Source organism: Bubalus bubalis, chromosome 9, assembly GCF_019923935.1.
Source record: "Bubalus bubalis isolate 160015118507 breed Murrah chromosome 9, NDDB_SH_1, whole genome shotgun sequence".
In the NCBI taxonomy this organism is placed as follows: Eukaryota; Metazoa; Chordata; class Mammalia; order Artiodactyla; family Bovidae; genus Bubalus; species Bubalus bubalis.
The window spans coordinates 20,567,073-20,589,970 of NC_059165.1; the positions used below are offsets into that span (position 1 = coordinate 20,567,073).

At 39.8% G+C, this 22,898-nt stretch overlaps 1 protein-coding gene across 6 annotated transcripts in view; it reads right to left on the bottom strand.

Annotated features, from left to right (window-relative positions):
• The window catches only part of POLR3G (RNA polymerase III subunit G), a 45,261-nt gene that overhangs the window by 21,593 nt on the left and 770 nt on the right, over positions 1–22,898 (bottom strand). For 2 of the 6 annotated variants that reach the window (XM_044947308.2, XM_006080241.4), the window contains exons 1-4: positions 22,719–22,872; positions 9,790–9,911; positions 7,338–7,467; positions 284–340 (exon numbers count right to left, since the gene is read on the bottom strand). In XM_044947308.2, the coding sequence (XP_044803243.2) occupies positions 284–340; positions 7,338–7,467; positions 9,790–9,906 (304 nt within the window). In that variant the 5' untranslated portion in view covers positions 9,907–9,911; positions 22,719–22,872. Of the gene's footprint in view, positions 1–283; positions 341–7,337; positions 7,468–9,789; positions 9,912–13,044; positions 13,201–22,488; positions 22,607–22,718; positions 22,873–22,898 lie in introns of those variants that run through there. The other 4 variants (XM_006080243.4, XM_044947307.2, XM_025292228.3 and 1 more) reach the window with 4 other exon arrangements.

A 22,898-nucleotide genomic window follows, 5' to 3' on the forward strand; every position in this document is an offset into this window, starting at 1 on the left:
GTATCAAATGAAAATGGAAAATCCAATGAGTTTGGCCAGCCCTATTTTATTAAAAGAAAAAAAAAGTATCCTAAGAACTTCTACAATATCACTTCAAATATTCCTTGTTACAATATAAAAATCCTTTCATCTTAGTTTTCAAAAGATATATGTTGCTAATTAATTACAGGAAGAGAGCCAGGCTCTATTTTCCTATAGTGAAAATAGAAAATTAGTCCTAAAAAGACATGGTAGAGAGATAGCCTTTGAAGATTAATTTCAACATTTTCAGTTTTATGGTTACCTGGTATCCACTCTTCTTTGTACACCTTCATATATCTTTTACTATATCTTTCAATATCTAGAAAAAAAAGATAGAAAAAAAGAATTTCAAAATAATTAAAAACACCAGGTAATATCTTTTATTTCCAGTACAGGGAGTTTAATGTATTTCTGGACACATACTAAACAGAGTAATACATATCTAGGGAAGTGGCAAGAAGCACCTGAGAATAAATGGCTGGGGGTGAGCAGAGACCGAAACCCTAATTAAAGTTCTCAGTAGCAGATAATCTGATTCATCTCTGAGAATTTTCACAAAAGCCCAAAGGCAAGTCAGGAAGCCACTTACACAAAAAGTTGGGGGGTAGGGAGGGCTGTGTATCTTCTCTTTTCTTCTTGTGACACTGGCCTCTAGCTCCCAATCTTTAAATCTCGTGTAACTGGGAGGTATTAAGTACCTAAGTGAGGACGGAGGGCTGTTTGCTTATCTCTAATAAAGTAAGCAAATACTTAATATACACATTCAGTTAGTCTTCTCAGGGAGACACTTTTCACAACCCATTGGGAAAGACAGTGGGGAAAAGGATAGGAGGAGGCGAGGTTGGAGATCAAACCAGTCCATCCTAAAGGAAATCAACCCTGAATATTCACTGGAAGGACTGATGCTGAAGCTAAAGCTCCAGTACTTTGGCCACCTGATGCAAAGAGCCAACTCACTGGAAAAGACCCTGATGCTGGGAAAGATTGAGGGCAAGAGGAGACAGAGGATGAGATGGCTGGATGGCATCACAATGAGCTACCACTTTATACCCAGTTGGATGGCTAGAACCAATAATAAGTGTTAACAAGGCTGTGGAGAAACGGGAACCCTCATACACTGTGCTGCTACTGCTGCTGCTAAGTCGCTTCAGTCGTGTCCGACTCTGTGAGACCCCAGAGACAGCAGCCCAACCAGGCTTCTCTGTCCCTGGGATTCTCAAGGCAGGGGTAATATAAAATGGTGCAACCACTTTGGAAAATAGTTGGCAGTTCCTCAAAATGTAAAATAAAAATTTACCATCTGACCCTAGATGTGCAACAAAAGTGACATGGTACATAAAAACACATTCATGAATGTTTATAGCAGCATTATTCATGAAAACCCCACTGCAGAAGTGACCCAAATGTCCATCAACTGAGGAATGAACAAAATGTGGTATATACATATAATGGAATATTATTCAACCACAAAAAGGAATGAAACACTGATACATGCTTTACTGTGTATGAACCCCGAGACCATTATGCTAAGTGAAGGAAACCAGTCACAGAAGAATACACATTAAGATTCCATTTATATGAAATGTCTAAAACAGACAAAGCCGATTACAGGGTGCCAAGGGCTGAGGCAGGGAGGGGACAATAGGGATTGATAGGAAAGGGTATGGGAGTCTCTTTTCAGGATGATGAACCAATTCTATAATTAGATAGTACTGTTGGCGGCACAATTTTGTGCGTACACTCAAAGGGACCGAACTGTATGCTGTAAAAAGTAAATTTTATATATCTGGATTTTTGTCTCAATAAGGCTTCCCTGGTGGCTCAGATGGTAAAGAATCTGCCTGCAATGTGGGAAACCCGGGTTCAGTGCCTGGGTCGGGAAGATCTCCTACCCGGGTTCAGTGCCTGGGTCCGGAAGATCTCCTGGAGAAGGGGATGACAACCCACTCCAGGATATTCTTACTTGGAGAATCCCATGGACAGAGGAGCCTGGCGGTTATGGGCTACAGTCCATGGGGGTCACAAAGAGTCAGACACGACTGAGTGATTAACACTTTCTTTCACTATCTCAATAAGGCTGTGATTTAAAAAGAAAGAAAAGTAATTATTGGGAATTTTAATAAGCATTAAGTAAACTCAAACTTACACTCCACTATTTTCTTGGTTTTGAAGGTATATTTACCCAAAATGGGCAACATCCTTTGAACACAGCTAAGTGTGCATCAACCGTGCATTGTGAGTTTGTCATGTGCAAACATTAAATGTAAGTATTTCATATATCCGGATTCTGGATTTCAAATACATCTTTAATAAATTCTAACATATTACTTCTGGCTTTTCTCACATCTGCACCACCCAAGTGATTCTAGATTATAAATACATTTCTATTAACATGATCTAGCTTATCATTATATCCAATTCTTGTATTTGCACCATCAAAAAGTAATGCTTTAAAAAACTTTTATGGCTCACACTTCTGTTGAAGAGAGGACGGCCCAGCCATTTTCATTATTAAATATATCATTACCAATTAATATGATCAATCCAATAAATTGTTTCACTTCTACATAATCTATTTCCTTTCAGTCATCTTTGTCTTTGCCTTTGCTTTCAACAGTTGTCTAGTTACAAATATTTGGTACATAAAACCCAACAAAAAAGAAAAAAATATGGTCACATGTCATTTTAGCAAATGGAATTTTTCATGTTTCTACCACAAAATATTATGTGATGAGGTCCATTTCAAAGATTAACTGTATGAGAACACTATATTTTCCTTTTCATTTTTTGAGAGACATTGTTTACTTATTGATTCATAAGTCTGAGAAAATTCATCTAGGATACTGTCATCTGAAGACTCAGTGTGAGACTCTGCTTATACCATCAATTCCACCAGCAATATTAGCATCAGGGGCTCCTTTCTATCTCTTTGCATTCCTCTTCTGATTTGTCTAGTAACTGAAACATCTTCCTCTGCCAATTTTCTTCTCTGCAGTTACGGGTAGAAAATGAAAATTTCTGAATTCTAAATTGTATTCTATGAAAGCTAAACAAAACCAAAATAACTATACAGACAGGAGTATCTCCAGAATTATTCTATATCTTCTTAAAAATTAGTAGTATACTTTGGCCAACACAATAAGAAAATTAAAGGATGATTTAACAGTGATGATTTATTTCAGTATTGCACGATGCTTCTATGCAATTTCATCATTCTTCTATTTTGTATATTTTAGTCTTTTCTAGCATGCTGCTGTTGCTAAGTCACTTCAGTCGTATCCAACTCTTGTGCAACCCCATAGATGGCAGCCCACCAGGCTCCTCTGTCCCTGGAATTCTCCAGGCAAGAATACTGGAGTGGGTTGCCATTTCCTTCTCCATTTTCTAGCATAGTAGAGGCTAATTGATGAAAAATGATGAAATAATATCTATCATGATGAAACAGAAAAATGTTTCAAGATGCAAGAAAAGTAAGATCACTGAAATTCTAAAATGTACTTTAGATTTAGCAAAGGGTCCAATGGGCCAATACAGGTAATGCTAGGACAAAGAAACTTTTCTTCTCTTTTAAAGCAAGTTCTCTCTGTTTCTTGGAAGATCTCTATGAAAATATAAATTATGAATATCGATCATTACATATAGTAAGAAATGCTCCAAAAAAGAAACTAAAAACTTAAAATGAGGTCTCGTGGACCATGACCATATAGTGAGAGTTAATAAACCAAACAAACTCCATTCATTTCAGTAAGAGACCTTGTGGTCATATGTAGGTAGAGGCAGGATTTCCATTAAGTTTTGAAGTTCTGAAAATGGCTTACAGAACCATCACCACTGTCACTCCTGTTTCCAGCTCAGAGGACCCCAGTGGTTCAGGAACCTGAGCTGCGAACCACTGGACCAGATGTTCTCTATGTAACTTTGGAGCTAAAACTCATTAAAATAATAATATTCACAGATTTTTTTCTCTTTATTATGAAAATAATACATTTCACTGTAGAGAAAATACCAATCACTTCTATTAATTCTACCTCAGAACACTATAAACAAACCTGGAATACCTAACAACATGAAAAATGTTTATTCTGGACCCTTGGTTCTTTGTGAAAAATCTCAATGCCCTGAGCCACCATGGCAAGAGATTATCAGCAAGAGATTTCCTACCCTATCTGTCCAAGTCTCTAGAGATTTAGTTTTTTACATTGTTAGTCCATAAGTCTCTCTGTCCTACAGCACACAGGAAGTCAGTGCTGGGGAAAGGGTAGTGAGGATATGGTGATGGAATACTGCCTAGAATATGGCTTCCTATGACAGCTGTGTACTTCTATTCAGTCTGGTCAATTCTTTCCCACTCATGGTGTGTATACATACACACTATTTGTGCGTGTGTATATATACATATATAATGTGTATCTACAGTATGTATTATACTAATCTGTATTTACATATGTATGTATATGTTGTTGTTTAGTCACTAAGTCATGTCCAACTGTTTTGCACCCCATGGACTCTAGTCCACCAGGCTCCTCTGTCCATGAGATTTGCCAAGCAAATATACTAGAAAGGCTGCCATTTCCTTCTCCAGGAGATCTTCCCAAGCCAGGGATGGAACCCAGGTCTTCTGCATTGGCAGGCAGATTCTTTACCATTGAGCCACCAGGGAAGACCATATATGTATATACTATATCAACCACAGTGGTTTTTTTGTGTAAAAATATTACATCAGGAAAGAGAGTTAAACATGTATATATTCAAAAAGAACATACTTGGATCAATTTGGAAAATTCTATGCAAGAGTTTTCTTCTGAAAACAGTAGCAAATGATTCCTTATACTTTTAAAACTTCATTAAGCAGTTATAAAAGGTAAAGACCCTTTTGACCCAGGTATAAGACAGCTACTCCCAGAAATCAGGGACAAAATTATGTTCCTAGTCTAAATGACTCAAATAAATGTCTTCACAGTATGATGTACTTTTAAATTAGACATGTACTTTACTAAGAGTTACATTTGGTTAAGTATGTATGTTCCATAGTCTAGAGACTAATTTTATTTTATTTATTTATTATTTTTTAATTTTATTTTATTTTTAAACTTTACATAATTGTATTAGTTTTGCCAAATATCAAAATGAATCCGCCACAGGTATACATGTGTTCCCCATCCTGAACCCTCCTCCCTCCTCCCTCCCCATACCATCCCTCTGGGTCATCCCAGTGCACCAGCCCCAAGCATCCAGTATCGTGCATCGAACCTGGACTGGCAACTCATTTCATACATGATATTTTACATATTTCAATACCATTCTCCCAAATCTTCCCACCCTCTCCCTCTCCCACAGAGTCCATAAGACTGTTCTATATATCAGTGTCTAGAGACTAATTTTAAAAAGGGTAAAGTATACCCTACACTATCATTTTTTTTCAATAAAAATGGATATTTATTAGTTCACTTAATCTTACTTAGTTAAATCTTTAAAATGAGCTTTAGTTTCATTTTTAAACTCAAACAGATAAAAGCATGTGACATAATCATGAAAGTAAAAAAAATTCAGTACTTCTGAGGTAAAATGTCAAATCATTTATTATATAACTTGAAGCAGCTTTCTTTTGAAAAATTAAATAAACCCATCTAAAATGCCTCTTACAATTATAGGCACATGTGGTATTACTATGTAAGACTTCCTTTTTGATTCTTATCCAATTCTAAGTCTTTTAGAAAGAGGGAAAGGGTATGCATTTTTAATACTAATGGAATGAGATGACACTATAGGAATTTCTCATGTTTTAATGATGTTGTTTTGAGAACTCAAGGATGATATCGATCTCTCTAATTTCAATATTCAAGGGCAGAAACTGAAAATCAATATAGTTCTACTGTGTTAAATAACTACTCAGGAATGTATTCTCTTCCTATGAAACCACTTCTCACTTTCAGTCTGAGATTGCCAAGCCTTCTCCAACTACAATTTCTCCTCTCTGTCCTTGGCATAATGAATGAATACATCTTTTACATTTTATATTTGATACAAATGGTGAGCCAAAATATCGTCAAGGCTTTCAAAATTTTTAACCAAAATATTAAATAATCAGAGACCTGCTTAAAGATTTATGTATAAGGATAAAAATCACAGCATTATACATATGAGCAAAAAAACTACAAACAATCTTAAATCTAACAGCAGGGAACTAAAAGTGGCAAACCAAAAGTGGCAAAAAAAAAAAAAAAAAACACACACACACACACGTTACAATGAATAATGTTATAGCCACACAATGGAATACCACGCAGTCATCAAAAATCATATTTTCTAAGAATATAAAATAGGTAACTAATAAGAATCTACTGTATAGCATAGGGAACTTTACTCAGTACTCTGTAATGACCTATACGGGGACATAATCTAAGAAAGAGTGGATATATGTATAACTGATTCACTTTGCTGTAAGGCAGAACCTAACACAAGATTGTACACCAACTATACTCCAATAAAGATTAATTAAAAAAAAAAGAATATGTGACAATGCTAATAATATGCTATTGAGTAAAAAAGGAAGATACAAAGTAACATGAATCCAATCTTGTAAAAGAATATACACATAGAAGAAAAATTTGGAATATACAATATCAGTAGTAGGGAGAAGGCAATGGCACCCCACTCCAGTACTCTTGCCTGGAAAATCCCATGGACAGAGGAGCCTGGTGGGCTGCAGTCCATGGGGTCGCTAAGAGTCAGACAGGACTGAGCAACTTCACTTTGACTTTTCACTTGCATACATTGGAGAAGGAAATGGCAACCCACTCCAGTGTTCTTGCCTGGAGAATCCCAGGGACGGTGGAGTCTGGTGGGCTGCCGTTTATGGGGTCACACAGAGTCAGACACGACTAAAGTAACTTAGCAGCAGTAGTTCTCTAGACATAAGGAATAAAGGTGATTTTTTTCTTTTTTTTTGCCATACTGCACAGCATGTGGGATCTTACTTCCCTGACCAGGGGTCAAACGCACGCCTCCTGCATTGGAAGCTCTTAGCTTTAACCACTGGACCACCAAGGAAGTCCCAGGGTGATTTTCACTTTCTTAATATTTCTGTTTTCATAAATTTCACTGAACATATAACACTTTTATTTTGAAAGGTAATCTTAAAAATATCAAAAAGTTAAAAATATATTTCCTGTTAAATCAACATAAATATGCTTTTTCAGGGTGGTTGATAATTTCCCACTGAATCAAATCAATCAGCATTAAAGATCATATATCTTATGGTGAAAGACTATTTTATCTGTAGACAGTGAAGCACACAATCAGAGTCTAATACGCACCTTGTTTTTCTTCAGGTGTTTCTACAAAATAAGGCATTCTTTTCACAGTTTCTCTCAACTCTTGTTTCAAGGCAAGCACATAATCTTCACTCTCTCCTGTTTTTAGTGGCACTGGTTTATAGTCTGTATCCTGTTTACATTAAGAGGCAATTTTTAAAAAATAAATAAAATATTTTAATATCCCTTTTGTCTATGTTCTGAAAACATGTCAGTTTTATTGAAAAACCACATTTTATAGGCATTAAGTTTTACCATCAACTTAAAATATTTTGAGCTTTTATTATCTATTAAACCTTTTCACCCATATCTTATTTTGCTCTTACTTTATAAGTAGAAAAGATACTTAATTTTCCTACCTGCCTAATTTTTCTACTGACCACACCAACAGTCATTTGCTATATAGTCTGATGACTGTGATTCTGTATTTTAAAAATCAAAGCACCCAGATCAAAGCAGCTGCTTTAGTCTCCTATTATGGTGGTTTCCTATTAGCCATGGTGGTATTAGTAGGAGCAGTAGCATTAAAAATTAAAAAAAAAAAAAAAGTAGTAGCAGCTACTGTTTAACAAGTGGTTACTACAACCCAGATGTACTCAATATTCAGAATCCATGAATTCATCTAAAGTATCAATAATTCCCCTTTTATAGTGAGGAAGCTGAGAAGTGAATAATCTGTAAGTCCATATAACACAAAAGTGGTAAAGCAGAAATTTGAACCTATATCCTCAATTATTAAGAACTACAAGTACACACACATATGTAGTATGTATGCATATATATTTATAATACAACAGGAGACACCATGATGAACTAGTCAAACCTTTTGCCTGTGTGGAATTTACATTCTAGGGGAGAAAAATAAGTAAACAAATGAGATAATACACAATTTCAGACAGTGATAAGCGATAGAAGGACTGAAGCCCGGAAGAGGAAAGAGTGACGGACAGAGCCCACGGAGACTGCAAATGGCTGGTCCATCCAGTAAGCACGCACTTCTTGGGAGAGTCACCTTTGAGCAGAGATCTGGATAAGAATATGAAGCCATCCATACAGAGAAATGGAGAAACTGATGGCTCCAGCCAGGGAAACTAATAGGGGAAAATGCCTAAGGGAAAAAGGAGACCACCACAGCTAAGGAATGAAGACAGTGGTGGGAAAAGGATCAGAGAAACATCAGAAAGCCAGATCAGACAGAGCCTTTTAGCAAGTAATAAATTTTATTCCCTGCAGAAAACAATAGTATGTACTAATATTCCCAAGCTTTAGAAGTAATCTCACACATGAAGAAGAGCTTGTTTTAAAAGGAAATCAATATAAAGTGACATTCTGTCTATACCTGCGATATTTACCTTTGTTTTTAGGCTGCACTGAATATCAGAAAAGAAAAATATCAAGAGTAAAAAGTAGACTCTCCCCATGTGAGGCATCTAGATCTGTTCAAGAACATCTGTTCAGGGTCCTGTACTTAGAGAAATCTTTCAACAAAGGATGTTTCCTTTTGAAAGACGGAAAAGATTCCTGGAAGGAGTATCTGGTTATTTATGACATTTTCATATTTTGTATCACAGCACATGTGCATCTGGAAATGTAAGCTTAAGTTTTAAACTAAATATAAAGTCAAGCATTTGATTAAAAACCACACCAATTAAGTTTGCAGCATAATTAAATTTAAAAGCAATACTAAATGTAGTCGAAATGCTTCTATTTTGAACAACAGTGACAAAATTAAAATTTACTTTAATAAAATAAGGAACTAAGCAAAAAAAAAAAAAAACTCAGTGGGGGAAAAAAGGCCAAGTGGTATACTAGGGAGCAAAATTAAATTCTATAGACAAAAGATGAGAATAAAGTCTTTAAGTGAAGGTCTGGCAAAATAGGAAGTGAGGACCACTATAAAATCTAACTTTACTTTTAAAAATATTATCTTAATATTGGACTATATCAATAACAGCATTGTAAGACACAAAAATTGAAAAAAAAATTATAGGTCAGAAAATATTGACTATATTCAGGGAAAAAATATATATATAGCTTTTTGCATTTTAAGAAAGCAGTCTGAAAATTAGAAATGTTTCAGAAAAGAACAGTGGAAATATTTAAAGGTAAGTGACCATCTCTATTACTTTCTTACAGTTTAGGATATCATGTGAATGTGAATGTGAAGTCACTCAGTCGTGTCTGACTCTTTGAGACCCCATGGACAGTAGCCTACCAGGCTCCGCGGTCCATGGGATTTTCCAGGCAAGAATATTGGAGTGGGCTGCCATTTCCTTCTCCAGGGGATCTTCCCAACCAAGGGATCGAACCGGGGTCTCCTGCATTGCAGACAGACACGTTACCGTCTGAGCCACTAGGGAAGCCCAACAATATATATTCAAGTCTTATACAGTATTTAAATTCTCTCTGAAACATGAAAAATATCATGTGAGAATTTCGCTGTTAACATACTTACAGGAAATAGTGGGGGTGGTTTCAATACGACATCAGGTAACTTTTCACCTCTGCTAAATCCAACTGCTTCAATGTTAAAGGTATAAGCAGCACGTCCTCTTCCTTTATTCCCAGCCATTGGAACTAGTTATATCAGAAAAAGCAGACAAATTAAGACACTATTAATGTTTAGGTTTCATGGTATTGCAAGAAAAATGAAACCAACATTTAAAAGCAAAATATACTCCACCCCTTAGGTTGCATGGCTCATTTAGAACACTTCTGGAAAGCAAAACTTGTAAAGAAACAAATATGGGATAAACTGATTCCTAAACATGTCCTACTTAGTCATGCTTGGAAGGTATGGTGATGATGGGCTCAACGACCTCACACAGACTGGCTGGAGGGCTGACCCCGGGGCTTCTTTGCGATGCTGCCCCAACCACTGTGCAGTCAGCTGGTGCAATTCTCTCCACCTCTCTGTGGTTCTGCAATGGGATCTCAGATATGCGTTAAAGATGTGGCCCAGTAGGGGCTGTGCTGATGAACAAGGGACACCTTGTTTTCCAAATCAACTTGAAGACTATCAGCAGTCACATACTTTAAATGCTTAAATGATTTATTTATCCCAAAATCTGAGTGTCAGAAAGAATCCTTGAGATCTATTCCAAAGTCCTCCTTTTAGAAATGGGAATGGACTCATAAGACTTTGAACAGGTCTGTCCAAGCATAAAAAATTGTTAAAGATAAACCTGTACTCTGTAACTTTAGAGATAAAGTTAATCATTGTTAGAGAACAATATCATTCTTAAGTCCTATACTTAATTTCTGAGTCTTCTGAAACATGATTACTCTATACAGATGATGCTTGAACAACACGGGGTTAGGGGCACTGACCACCCCATGCAGTGAAAAATCCATGTATAATTTTACAGTCAACCCTCCAAATCCATGGTTCTCCATTCTGAAATTCAACCAACCTCAGTTTGTGTACTGTTAGTTTTCACTGAAAAAAAATCCACATATTAAGAGGACCCATTCAATTCAAGTTTGTGTTGTTCAATCAACTGTAGTGTGAAAACAGGATTCCTACACTAGGGCCCTTTCACTACAACTCACTGGACTGTAGTGAAGATCATAATGCACATTCTTTAAATATTTCCCCCAATGGTGATACCGAGTATAATTCAACTCCGTTAAGTCCAAGAAAGCAAGACTAGGTCCTCCATACCACTGTAACAGTTACCATTTATGTGTTGAGGAAACCAGGTCACTATCGTCTACAATGCTTCTCCAACTTCAACCCTAAGGCATGCGCAGATTATTCAGAAATCTTGTCAAAAAGGCAGAATCTGAAGCAGCTGGCCAAGGATGAGGCCTGAAGATCAGCATTTCTAACAAGCTCTCTGAAGACAGCAGTGTTACTGGTTTGCAGACCACACTTTGAGAGTAGGAGGGGTGGACAATTTCCCATACTGTGGATTTCAGTGATTGCATACACGAGATGTGGTTTAACACATTCCTCTGCTGTGGCTGCTGCTGCTAAGTTGCTTCAGTCGTGTCCAACTCTGTGCGACCCCACAGACAGCAGCCCACCAGGCTCGCCCATCCCTGGGATTCTCCAGGCAAGAACACTGGAGTGGGGTGCCAATGCCGTCTCCAACACATTCCTCTACTCCCTGTATTTTCTATAAACAGATGGACTAGAGGCTTACTCAAATTTGGGTTTGATTTTTTACAAAAATACTCAAAAGAGATGCTGTTTTTCCTACTGATCACATGATGCATATGAAGTCTCTTTCAGTGATATTCTCTGGTCACTGGGGTCATGTGCTGTTAAGTCTGTTTTGTCCAGTATAAAGTTGAAAAAAAAAGTCCAAACATAAGTGGACCCATGTAATTCCAATTGGTGTTGTTCAGAGTCAACTGTAACATGAAATCAGTTTTCACTTAATGATTTTTAAAACTGCAGGTATTGATGATCATATCCTAGATTTACAAGTTCCCTATGGATTATAATGTGGTGATAAGCAAATTTTATCATTTCTTTCTTAATTTGAATCCCACCAGTTATCAATTCCTCTCATCTACTATTTAGTTACTATGAAATGCAATTCATATAGAAAAGATACTGATTTTAATAACCAAGCTCATGCCAGTTGTCCACACTGAGAGAGTGAAAATACACAAATGGCCTTGTTTCAATTGCTGAGTCACTAAAACATATGCTGAACCTATAGAAAGCAGGTCTCCCAAGTATGAAAATTGCTGAGCACTGGAAAGACTGATGTTGAATCTGAAGCTCCAATACTTTGGCCACTGGATGCAAAGTGCCAACTCACTGGAAAAGACCCTGATGCTGAGAAAGATTGAAGGCGGGAGGAGAAGGGATCTCATCTTCTGTCTGGGATGACAGAAGATAAGATGGTTGGATGGCATCACCCACTCAGTGGACAAGAGTTTGAGCAAACTCCAGGAGATGGTGAAAGACAGGGAAACCTGGCAAGCTGCAGCCCATGGTGTTCCAGAGTTGGACACGACTGAGCAACTGAACAAAAAGAGCTCACACCTTCACTCTGAGGAAAACCCACCTAAAAGGAGAGTATATCAGCCATCGTTACTTGATGGAGTATCTCCTGAGAACTACTGAATTCTGCTGACTCTTAAGTTTCATATTTATTAAGAAATCTTTGGGTCTATAAACTTGATTATCATTAGTGAATGCACTGTCCTTGGCAGAAAAATCAATCCTAACTCTTGGGACACCCTTAATAATTACATGGCATTCTGGCCTAGAAATCCATTTCTTTCTAGTTTGGTTATCATGAGTCAGTTCTCCTGTATCTGGAGAAGTTGCTAAATTCATTCGCTTCTCCTGCAGAACTGGGAGGCATTGGCTGGACTCTGGTAACAGTCTGTTGGCAAAACAGACTCTCAAGTTGTGGCCTAAGCTTCACTGTTTGAATCCCTTGAAATCCTTTAAGTTGATTAAGCCATTTCCTTGGTCCTTTTTCATCCTGCTAAGCTTCTTGAATGAAGAGTTTTTTTTTTTTAACCAGCTTTCCCCATTTTCTCATTATCCAAATCATCCTCTAATTTATGTGGGCCAATTTCATCCAATTAATACTGAGCATTCCAGGCATTCAGAGAGCACTGAACAAAACAAAGTCTCTGCCTTCAGGGCTTATATTTTGGTGGATGAACAACCGTAAGTATGTAACATAATATTATGTGCTCCTGTAGTGGGTTGAATTATGTCTTCCCCCAAACCCCTTACCTGTGAATATGACCTTCCTTATTTGTAAATAAAGTCTTTGGAGATGTAATAAAATTAACACGAAGTCATAGGAGATTGGGCTTCCCCGATAGCTCAGTTGGTAAAGAATCCTCCTGCAATGCAGGAGACCCCGGTTCGATTCCTGGGTTGGGAAGATCCACTGGAGAAGGGATGAGCTACCCACTCCAGTATTCTTGGACTTCCCTTGTGGCTCAGCTGGTAGAAAATCCACCTGCAACGGAGGAGACCTGAGTTCGATCCCTGTGTTGGGGAGATCTCCTGGAGAAGGGAAAGGCTACCCACTCCAGTTTTCTGGCCTGGAGAATTCCATGGAATGTATAGTCCATGGGGTTGCAGAGAGTCGGACACAACTGAGCAACTTTCACTTCTCTTTCATACAAGAGAAGGGTGAGCCCTCTCCTAGCGACTGGTGTCCTTATAACGGGGGTGCTTGGGCAGACAGAGGCACACGGGGGAAACACTACGTGAAGACAGGAGCACAGACTGGAGTGCCGTAGCGGCAACCCAGGAACACCGAGGAGTGCCGGGAACCACCACAAGCTGGAAGAGTGGCGCTGAACATTCCCCCTCAGAGCCTCCAGAGGGAACAAACTCTGCTAATACCTTGATCTCAGATTTCTGGCTCCAAAAATGAGAGAATAAATTTCTGTTGTTTTTAAGTCACCCAGTTTGTGGTAGCCGTAGGAATCAATATAGCTCTGAAGAAAAAAAAATCATGATAAGGGGATAAAGAATAATGAAGAGGTGTAGTACTGACTTTTTCACACAAGTGCAGTCTTTCTGTGGACAATAAGCTGGAGCGGCGTGCTGTAGAGGGACTAAGAGTTTTAAGACGGAGGAATGAGGTGAAGATGGTTATGCTGCTGCTGCTGCTAAATTTTATGCAAGAAAGAAAAATAATGTCTTTATTGCCTAACTATAAAATCACATGCTGCTGCTACTGCTAAGTTGCTTCAGTCGTGTCTGACTCTGTGTGACCCCATAGACAGCAGCCCACAAGGCTCCCCCGTCCCTGGGATTCTCCAGGCCAGAAGATGGCTATGCACGGAAGGCAAAACAAGGGCAGGAGAGGAGGCCCCAAGATGCAGTGTCTAAGGAGCAAGAAGCTCATGCAGGTGAGAAGCAAGGAGAGGCTGATTAAGACCAGATCTTGTGGAGCCCTGTGTGAGCTATGTTAAAAGGTTTGGCTTTTATCTTATTGTGATGGGAATGATACTCAGGCAGATGCTGAAATGCAAAGGTCCCTAACAGTCCTCAGTGGCAAAATCCACTGGACTATTCCCCTTGTTCATGCTCTTGGACTTCAAAAGCATGCTGTTGTTGTTCAATCGCTCAGTCATGTCTGACTCTGTGCGATCCCCTGCACTGCAGCATGCCAGGCTTCCCTGTCCTTCACTATCTCCTGGAGTTTGGTCAAACTCATGTCCATTGAGTCAGGGATGCCATCCAACCATCTCATCCTCTGTCATCCCCTTCTCCTTCTTCCTTCAATCTTTCCCAGCTTTAGGGTCTTTTCCAATGAATCAGCTCTTCACATCAGGTGGCCAAAGTATTGAAGCTTGAGCATTAGCCCTTCCAATGAGTATTCAGGGTTGATTTCCTTTAGGACTGACTGGTTTGATCTCCTTGGTGTCCAAGGGACTCTCAAGAGTCTTTTCTCCAGCACCACAGTTTGAAAGCATCAATTATTTGGTGCTCAGACTTCTTTATGGTCCTACTCTCACACGTGCACATGACTAATGGAAAAACTATAGCTTTAACTATATGAACTTTTGTTGGCAAAATGATGTCTCAGCTTTTTAATATGCTGCTTAGATTGTCATAGTTTTCCTTCCAAGGAGCAAGCGTCTTTTAATTTCATGGCTGCAGTCACCGTCCACAGTGATTTCGGAGCCCAAGAAAATAAAATCTGCCACTGTTTCCACTGTTTCCCCATCTGTTTGCCATGAAGTGATGGGACTGGTATATCCAAGGCATACCACTCATTATTGCCTCCATCCTTGCTGCTGCTGCTACTACTAAGCCGCTTCAGTTGTGTCCGACTCTCTGCGACCCCATAAACAGCAGCCTACTAGGCTCCTCTGTCCCTGGGATTCTCCAGGCAAGAATACTGGAGTGGGTTGCCATTTCCTTCTCCAATGTATGAAAGTGAAAAGTGAAAGTGAAGTCGCTTAGTCTTGTCCAACTCTGTGCGACCCCATAAACGGCAGCCCACTAGGCTCCTCCGTCCATGGGATTTTCCAGGCAAGAGTACTAGAGTGGGTTGCCATTGCCTTCTCTGATGAAACTGTCTATTCTCCAGGCTTTAGTCTGATTGCAGGTTCTTCTAACTCGTGACCAGTTTTTGTCTACTTCTCTTCTTAAAACTTCCTAAATATGGATTTCCTTAAGGGTCAATCTATAGTTCTGCTCCTTATCTTTGGAAAAAGCACCCCCTGTCAGGGTTTGATAACGTCCTCCAATTACCTCTACCACTAACCTTTGTTCTGAGTTTCATCCCATTTTCTTACTACCAAAAGAATATTTGGACGTATCTTAAACTCAGGGCTTCCCTGGCAGCTCAATGGTAAAGCATCTACCTGCCAATGCAGGAGACGGGGGTTTGATATCTGGGTTGGGAAGATTCCTCTAGAGAAAGAAATGGCAATCCACTCCGGGATTCTTGCTTGGGAAATCCCAAAGACAGAAGAGCCTGGCAGGCTATCGTCCAAAGGGTTGGAAAACAACTGGACACAACTTAGAGACTAAACAACAACAATCTTAGCTTAAAATACTGAGATCATCTCTCTATAGTAACTAGCTCACTTTTCATATAGAATGTCCCTATTTCTATCCACAGTATGCTATTTCCCCAGTCACCAATATTTGAAGATTTGGAGTGACTCAGGATTGATTTATCATTCTGTTTCACCCCTCTATTGGAATCAATCATCTAACTGTTTTCAAAATGTCCCTTCCTTTCCGTTTTCTCTACCATAATTCAGTTTGGCTCCTTTCCACCTCACTTTTGATGGCTGCCAGATTTTTTAGTATCCTCTGTTCTTCCTGTTTATTTATTCTTTCACACTATTCATTCTAAAGCATAGTTCTGATTAAATGCTTCTCTTCTCTTCCCTTTTGGCTAGATAACTAAGTCCAAACTCGCTATTCCAAGTACTGAGAGCCCTTTTACGATGCTTGCACTGATCCTCCCGACTCACTGGCCTGTAATCATTTCTTGACTAGCACTCTCTCCACTGGAAACCACTTCCTCCTTGTCTGGCTGCATCCCTTTCACCTTAAGATCCAGTTTAACTTGCTCAACATCACAACTGTCAGTTCATCCCAACTTGCTTTTGGAAAGATTCTTCTGTTAAGATACATGGATTTTTAAAAACTGAGGTGATATATTTTGCCATTTTCTTCAATTCTGGAAGAAATACAGACAATGCCTCTTTTGGGAAAAGCATCTTTTCCAAAGGAGATTCACTTCCATTTTGTTTGTTTTTTCAAATGTATTAACACTAGAAATCTTATATCCCCCACTGTTTAGCAGAATACTCTTTATACAGCAACAGTTTCATAATCAATGTTGTTTCCTTATTTATTGACTTACGGTTGACTTGGAATGGGATGCAAAAGTAGGAAGTCAAGTGATACCTGGAGTAACAGGCAAATTTAGCCTTGGAGTACAAAATGAAATGCGGCAAAGGCTAAAAGAGTTTTTTCACGAGTAGGCACTGGTCATAGCAAGCACCCTCTTCCAACAACTCAAGAGAATACTCTACACATGAACATCACCAGATGGTCAACACTGAAATCGGATTGATTATATTCTTTGCAGCCAAAGATGGAGAAACTCCATACAGTCAGCAAAAACAAGACCAGGAACTGAGTGTGGCTCAGATCATGAATTCCTTATTGCAAAATTCAGGCTTCAACTGAAGAAAGTAGGGAAAACCACTAGACCATTCAGGTATGACCTAAATCAAATCCCTTATGATTATACAGTGGAAGTGACAAATAGATTCAAATAGATCTGCTAGAGTGCCTGAAGAACTATGGACAGAGGTTTACAGAACTACGGACAGAGGTTTGAAGAACTATGGACGAAGGTTTGGGACAATGTACAGGAAGCAGTGATCAAGACTATCCCCAAGAAAAAGAAATGCAAAAAGGCAAAATGGTTGTCTGAGGAGGCCTTACAAATAGCTGAGAAAAGACGAGGAGTCAAAGGCAAGGAGAAAAGGAAAGATAGACACATTTGAATGCAGAGTTCCAAAGGATAGCAAGGAGAGATAAGAAAGCCTTTCTCAGTGATCAATGCAAAGAACAGAGGAAAATAATAGAATGGGAAAGACTAGAGATCTCATCAAGAAAATTAGAGATATCAAGGAACATTTCATGCAAAGATGGGCTCGATAAAGGACAGAAATGGTAGGGACCCAACAGAAGCAGAAGATATTAGGAAAAGGTGGCAAGAATACACAGAAGAACTATACAATCTTCAGGACCCAGATTACCATGATGGTGTGATCACTCACCTAGAGCCAGACATCCTGGAATGTGAAGTCAAATGGGCCTTAGGAAGTATCACTATGAGCAAAGCTAGTGGAAGTGATGGAATTCCAGTTGAGCTATTTCAAATCCTGAAAGATAATGCTGTCAAAGTGCTGCACTCAATATGCAACAAATTTGGAAAACTAGCAGTGGCCACAGGCCTGGAAAAGGTCAGTTTTCATTCCAATCCCAAAGAAAGGCAATGCCAAAGAATGTTCAAACTACCGCACAATTGCACTCATCTCACACGCTAGTAAAGTAATGCTCAAAAGTCTCCAAGCCATGCTTTAACAGTATGTGAACCATGAACTTCCAGATGTTCAAGCTGGATTTAGAAAAGCCAGAGGAACCAGAGATCAAATTGCCAACATCCGCTGGGTCATGGAAAAAGCAAGAGAGTTCCAGAAAAACATCTATTTCTGCTTTATTAACTATGCCAAAGCCTTTGACTGTGTGGATCACAACAAACTGTGGAAAATTCTGAAAGAGATGGGAATACCAGACCACCTGACCTGCCTCTTGAGAAATCTTATGCAAGTCAGGAAACAACAGTTAGAACTGGACATGGAACAACAGACTGGTTCCAAATAGCAAACGGAGTACGTCAATTCTGTATATTGTCACCCTGCTTATTTAACTTATGTGCAGAGTACATCATGAGAAATGCTGGGCTGGATGAAGCACAAGCTGGAATCAAGATTGCTGGGAAAAATATCAATCACCTCAGATATGCAGATGACACCACCCTTATGGCAGAAAGTGAAAAGGAACTAAAAAGCCTCTTGATGAAAGTGAAAGTGGAGAGTGAAAAAGTTGGCTTAAAGCTCAACATTCAGAAAACTAAGATCATGGCATCTGCTCCCATCACTTCATGGGAAATAGATGGAGAAACAGTGGAAACAGTGGCAGACTTTATTTTTTGGGGCTCCAAAATCACTGCACATGGTAACTGCAGCCATGAAATTAAAAGATGCTTGCTCCTTGGAAGAAAAGCTATTACAAACCTAGACAGCATATTAAGAAGCAGAGACATTACTTTGCCAACAAAGATCCGTCTAGTCAAGGCTATGGTTTTTGCAGAAGTCATGTATGGATGTGAGAGTTGGAGTATGAAGAAAGCTGAGCACCAAAGAATTGATGCTTTTGAACTGTGGTGTTGAAGAAGACTCTTGAGAGTCCCTTGGATTGCAAGGATCAAACCAGCCAATCCTAAAGGAAATCAGTCCTGAATATTCATTGGAAGGACTGATGCTGAAACTGAAACTCCAATACTTTGGCCACCTGATGCGAAAAAATGACTCATTGGAAAAGACTTGGATGCTGGGAAAGATTGAAGGCGTGAGAAGGGGACGACAGAGGATGAGATGTTTGAATGTCATCACTGACTCGATGGACATGAGTTTGAGCAAACTCTGGGAGTTGGTAAAGGACAGGGAAGCCTGGTGTGCTGCAGTCCATGGGGTTACAAAGAGTCAGTCAGACACAACTAAGCCACTGATCTGAACTCACGGTGATTTGATGAGCAAATTTACCCAAAGAAATACAAATTATTCAGCCAACTATTAAGAATTTTTGTTTTTGTTTGTTATCTTCTGGAACTAAGTTTGGGACCTGGTTGTACACTGGAATCATCAGGAGAGTTAAAAAAACAACAGCATAAAGGGAAAAAAAAATAAAGAAACCCTCCAACATCACCCCAGAACAAGGAAATCAGAATCTGCAGAGGTAGGATTTAGGCAGTAGGACTTTTTAAATCACCCCAGGAGACTCCAGTGTGTAACCTAAATTACCAACCATGGCTCCAGACTGAACTTCCCATTATGTAGGAAAGTGAGGCACTGAAAAGTCAATGGAGCGCCTAAAGACAGAGCGAATTCCTAACAAAGTCAGGACTGAGTTAAATGTTCAGGTTACCTTTCCATTGTCCTTATATTTATATTATGCTGCCTGTAGCACACTTTGAGATTAGCTGAAGATCTTTCAAATCCCGGCAATATCTTTAATCTTTACAATGAACTGAAATAGTAATGGCAAAATAAATTGGATTGAAAGATGTAAAATCAGATGTACTACCCTTCCTTTTTGGGATGCCTCCTGAAAATTCGTATTCAACATTGTTCTGAGAGAGCTTCATGGGTGCAGTTCAAGCACCCAGGAGCTGACCTGCGAAAGCCTATTCTAATTAATAACAGAAACAACCCTGAGGCAGGGATTGAGCTCATCTCAGAAACTCCTTCTCAGTCTAATGTTTTATGAGTTATAATTGTGGCTTAACTGTGCTGTCCTCCACGTCTCACACAGTTAAGTTTCTTGCACATATTCCCTAGGTGAATAATACACAGATAGAAGCAGACATGGAAGCTAGGAGAGGCACTGAAAGCCAGGTCAGTCTTTCCTGATGAATGACACATAAATTGCCCTAATTAGAAACTAACAGTCATGCTGACCTTGTCTCCATCTCCCTTGATCCCCTCATCTAACCACAGAAGACAATCAGCTCTGTGTCCCTTCTTACAAGTTTGCCTTTCTTTACTTCTGCCTTAGTTCAGGGCTTCAACATCTCTTGCCTGGATCTCTAATACAGAACAAGTAAACTTCTCATGGCCGCCTATGCATGCTCAACCACTTAGTCGTGTCTGACTCTTCACGACCCCATGGACTGTAGCCCTCCAGGCTCCTCTGTCCATGGAAGATCCCAGGCAAGAATACTGGAATGGGTTACATTTCCTCCTCCAGGGGATCTTCCTGGCCCAGGGATTGAAGCCACGTCTCTCTGCACTGGCAGTCAGATTTTTTACCACTTATCCACCTGGGAAGCCCCTCTAATGGCTAGACTCATCCTTTCAATCCATTCTCCAGTCATCACTCTTGAACACAAACCTTAATGTATCACTCTTTTTAACTAACAGAACTTTGGGGTCTAACTTTCTGCCTCTTGCATCCTGTACTACCCTCTCACCCCAACTCTAACCAGTCCCAACTCTGCTATTCCCGCTGTCACATTGCGTTCCTTCTGCCTGGAATGCCACGTTCACCTGCCCAAGCCCCATCATCACTGAAAAGTCTATGCAAATACGACTTATCTTCTACCATTTCTTCCACCCTAAGTGGAGGCAGCCCTATCTCTTTCCTGTTTCCCAAGTGCTACACTGCTTTGGGGGCTTCCAGGTGGCGCTAGTGGCCAAGAACCTGCCTGCCAATGAGGGAGACATAAGAGATGCGTGTTTGATCCCTGGGCCGGGAAGATCCCCTAGAGGAGGGCATGGCAATCCACTCCAGTATTCTTGCCTGGAGAATCCCATGGACAGAGGAGCCTGTGTCCATAGGATCTATGGTCCATAGGGTCGTAGAGTTTGTCATGGCTGAAGGGACATAGCACACACACTGCCTTTATTGCCCTTTAAAAAATCATGTTGTAATGGTCAGTTCTTGTCTATCTCCTCAGTAATTTCTTCAATTATCCACTCTTCAAGTATTTATTAAGTACCCTCTGTGTCAGACCATCTTCTACATAATTGGAATATAATAGTGAACAAAACAAAATCCCTGCTTTCATAGTGCTCACAATCTATTATGGGAAATGGAAAAAAAAAATGTACTTTATAGAAAGTGTCAGATAGTGATCAGTGCTATGAAAAAAAAAAAACAGGAAACATGGGTGCTATTATAGAAAGACTAGATAAAGAAGTTCTCTTGTATCTTGTAATATTTGAACACAAACCTGACACAGTGAAGGAAAAAGTCATGCTGAGAACTAGGAAAGGATATATAGAGGAAAGGGTACAAGCAGAAGGATCTGTAAGTGTGAAGGCCTCTTTGAAGACTCATTCACCTTTTCCTGTCCTATTACTAACCAGAGCCTGGCAAAAGTCCAATAAAAATTGGGAGAATTATTGCTGAGCTCATAGCCTGGTAAGGATATCACTGCAATTCACCTCCCTTGACTAGAGGAAAAATAAAATGACAGAGAGGTCTGTATGTCCCTGCTGAGATCATGCCAACAGTGGTCTTTTAAGGCCAGCTCAAATTGCTACTCAGTTCCTTCCATGCATATTCTCATAGAACCTAGTTTTTACTTACTCTGGGGACATATCTCATTTGCTTTATATTGCCAACATTTGTGTGCAAATATTATCTTCCTTCAAATTACTTGAGAACCCAGATTGTGATCTTTAAAAAAAAAAAAAATCTGTACTTTTACACATCACTTAGCTTGCAGAACTGAATGTCTGGATAAATTCTAACCAGGTTAGGCAAATATTCAGAAAGGCTACATCCTCATCCAAGACTTAACTGTAGGGGAGGAGAATACACCTCTCCCTCTATGAAGGCTTATTAGTAGCTGCCACGGTAAGTGTTTTCATAATTATCTTTCATAATGCTGTCTCATGAGTCTTCATAATTTCTCCTGGCTGAGCAGGGAGGTTAGTCAAGTTCTCAAGGGAATTTTTGAAGCCTAATTGGGTGTTTCAACAGCGAGAAGATTCGGGATGGGGACAGGAGGAACCTGGTGTTATTAGTGGGGGTGATCTCTGCGGCTGGTGGGGCCACACCCATGTCATTATCCACTTTTCCCGTCTCCTCAAGGTGCGGCTGCTTCCCCCTCTTTAGTTTAGTCTTTCTCTACCAACTTTCTTTGCTCTCTTCCAAGAGCGGACAAACTCACGAAAAAACAAGGGAAGGCAGGGGAACGAATATATAATTCTTTTAAAAGAGAAGAAAAACCTTATCAACAACATCCCTCCCTGCCTGGGATATAGGATAAAGTGCTAACAGTTAAGAAAACATACTGAATATCCTGCCCTTAGCTGCAAGTCTGCAGCAATGACTCGCGTTTGAGCCCATCACAGCGTCAGTTAGAGCATCAATTCCCTTTTAACTCACCGCAAACAGTCCTAAATGTAGACTAGGTAAAGTGTGGAGACTACGGTTTTTTAAGAGTGATGGGATTAGGAGAAGGAACCCAAAGCTTAATCTTCCAACGCCCCTCAACCCAGAGGCGCTTTAATTAATTTCCACGGCTGACTTCCTCCCACCTTCTCCACGTGCCCCTTTAACTACCCCACACACACAACCCTAACTCCTCCCAAGCCCTCGATTGCCTCCTCAGTTACCTGCTCGCTAAGTCTCGAGGCTCGGGGAAAGCGTGCAGCTGAAGTGCCGGCCGGCAACCAAGGGGTGCAGACCGAAGGTTCCGGCGCTCCAGGGCCGGCCGGTTCCACCTCTGGAGAAGGCGCGCTCCTCCCTCCACGCGGCCTCCCAGCGGCGTTCGGATCCCAACCAGTTATCCCCGC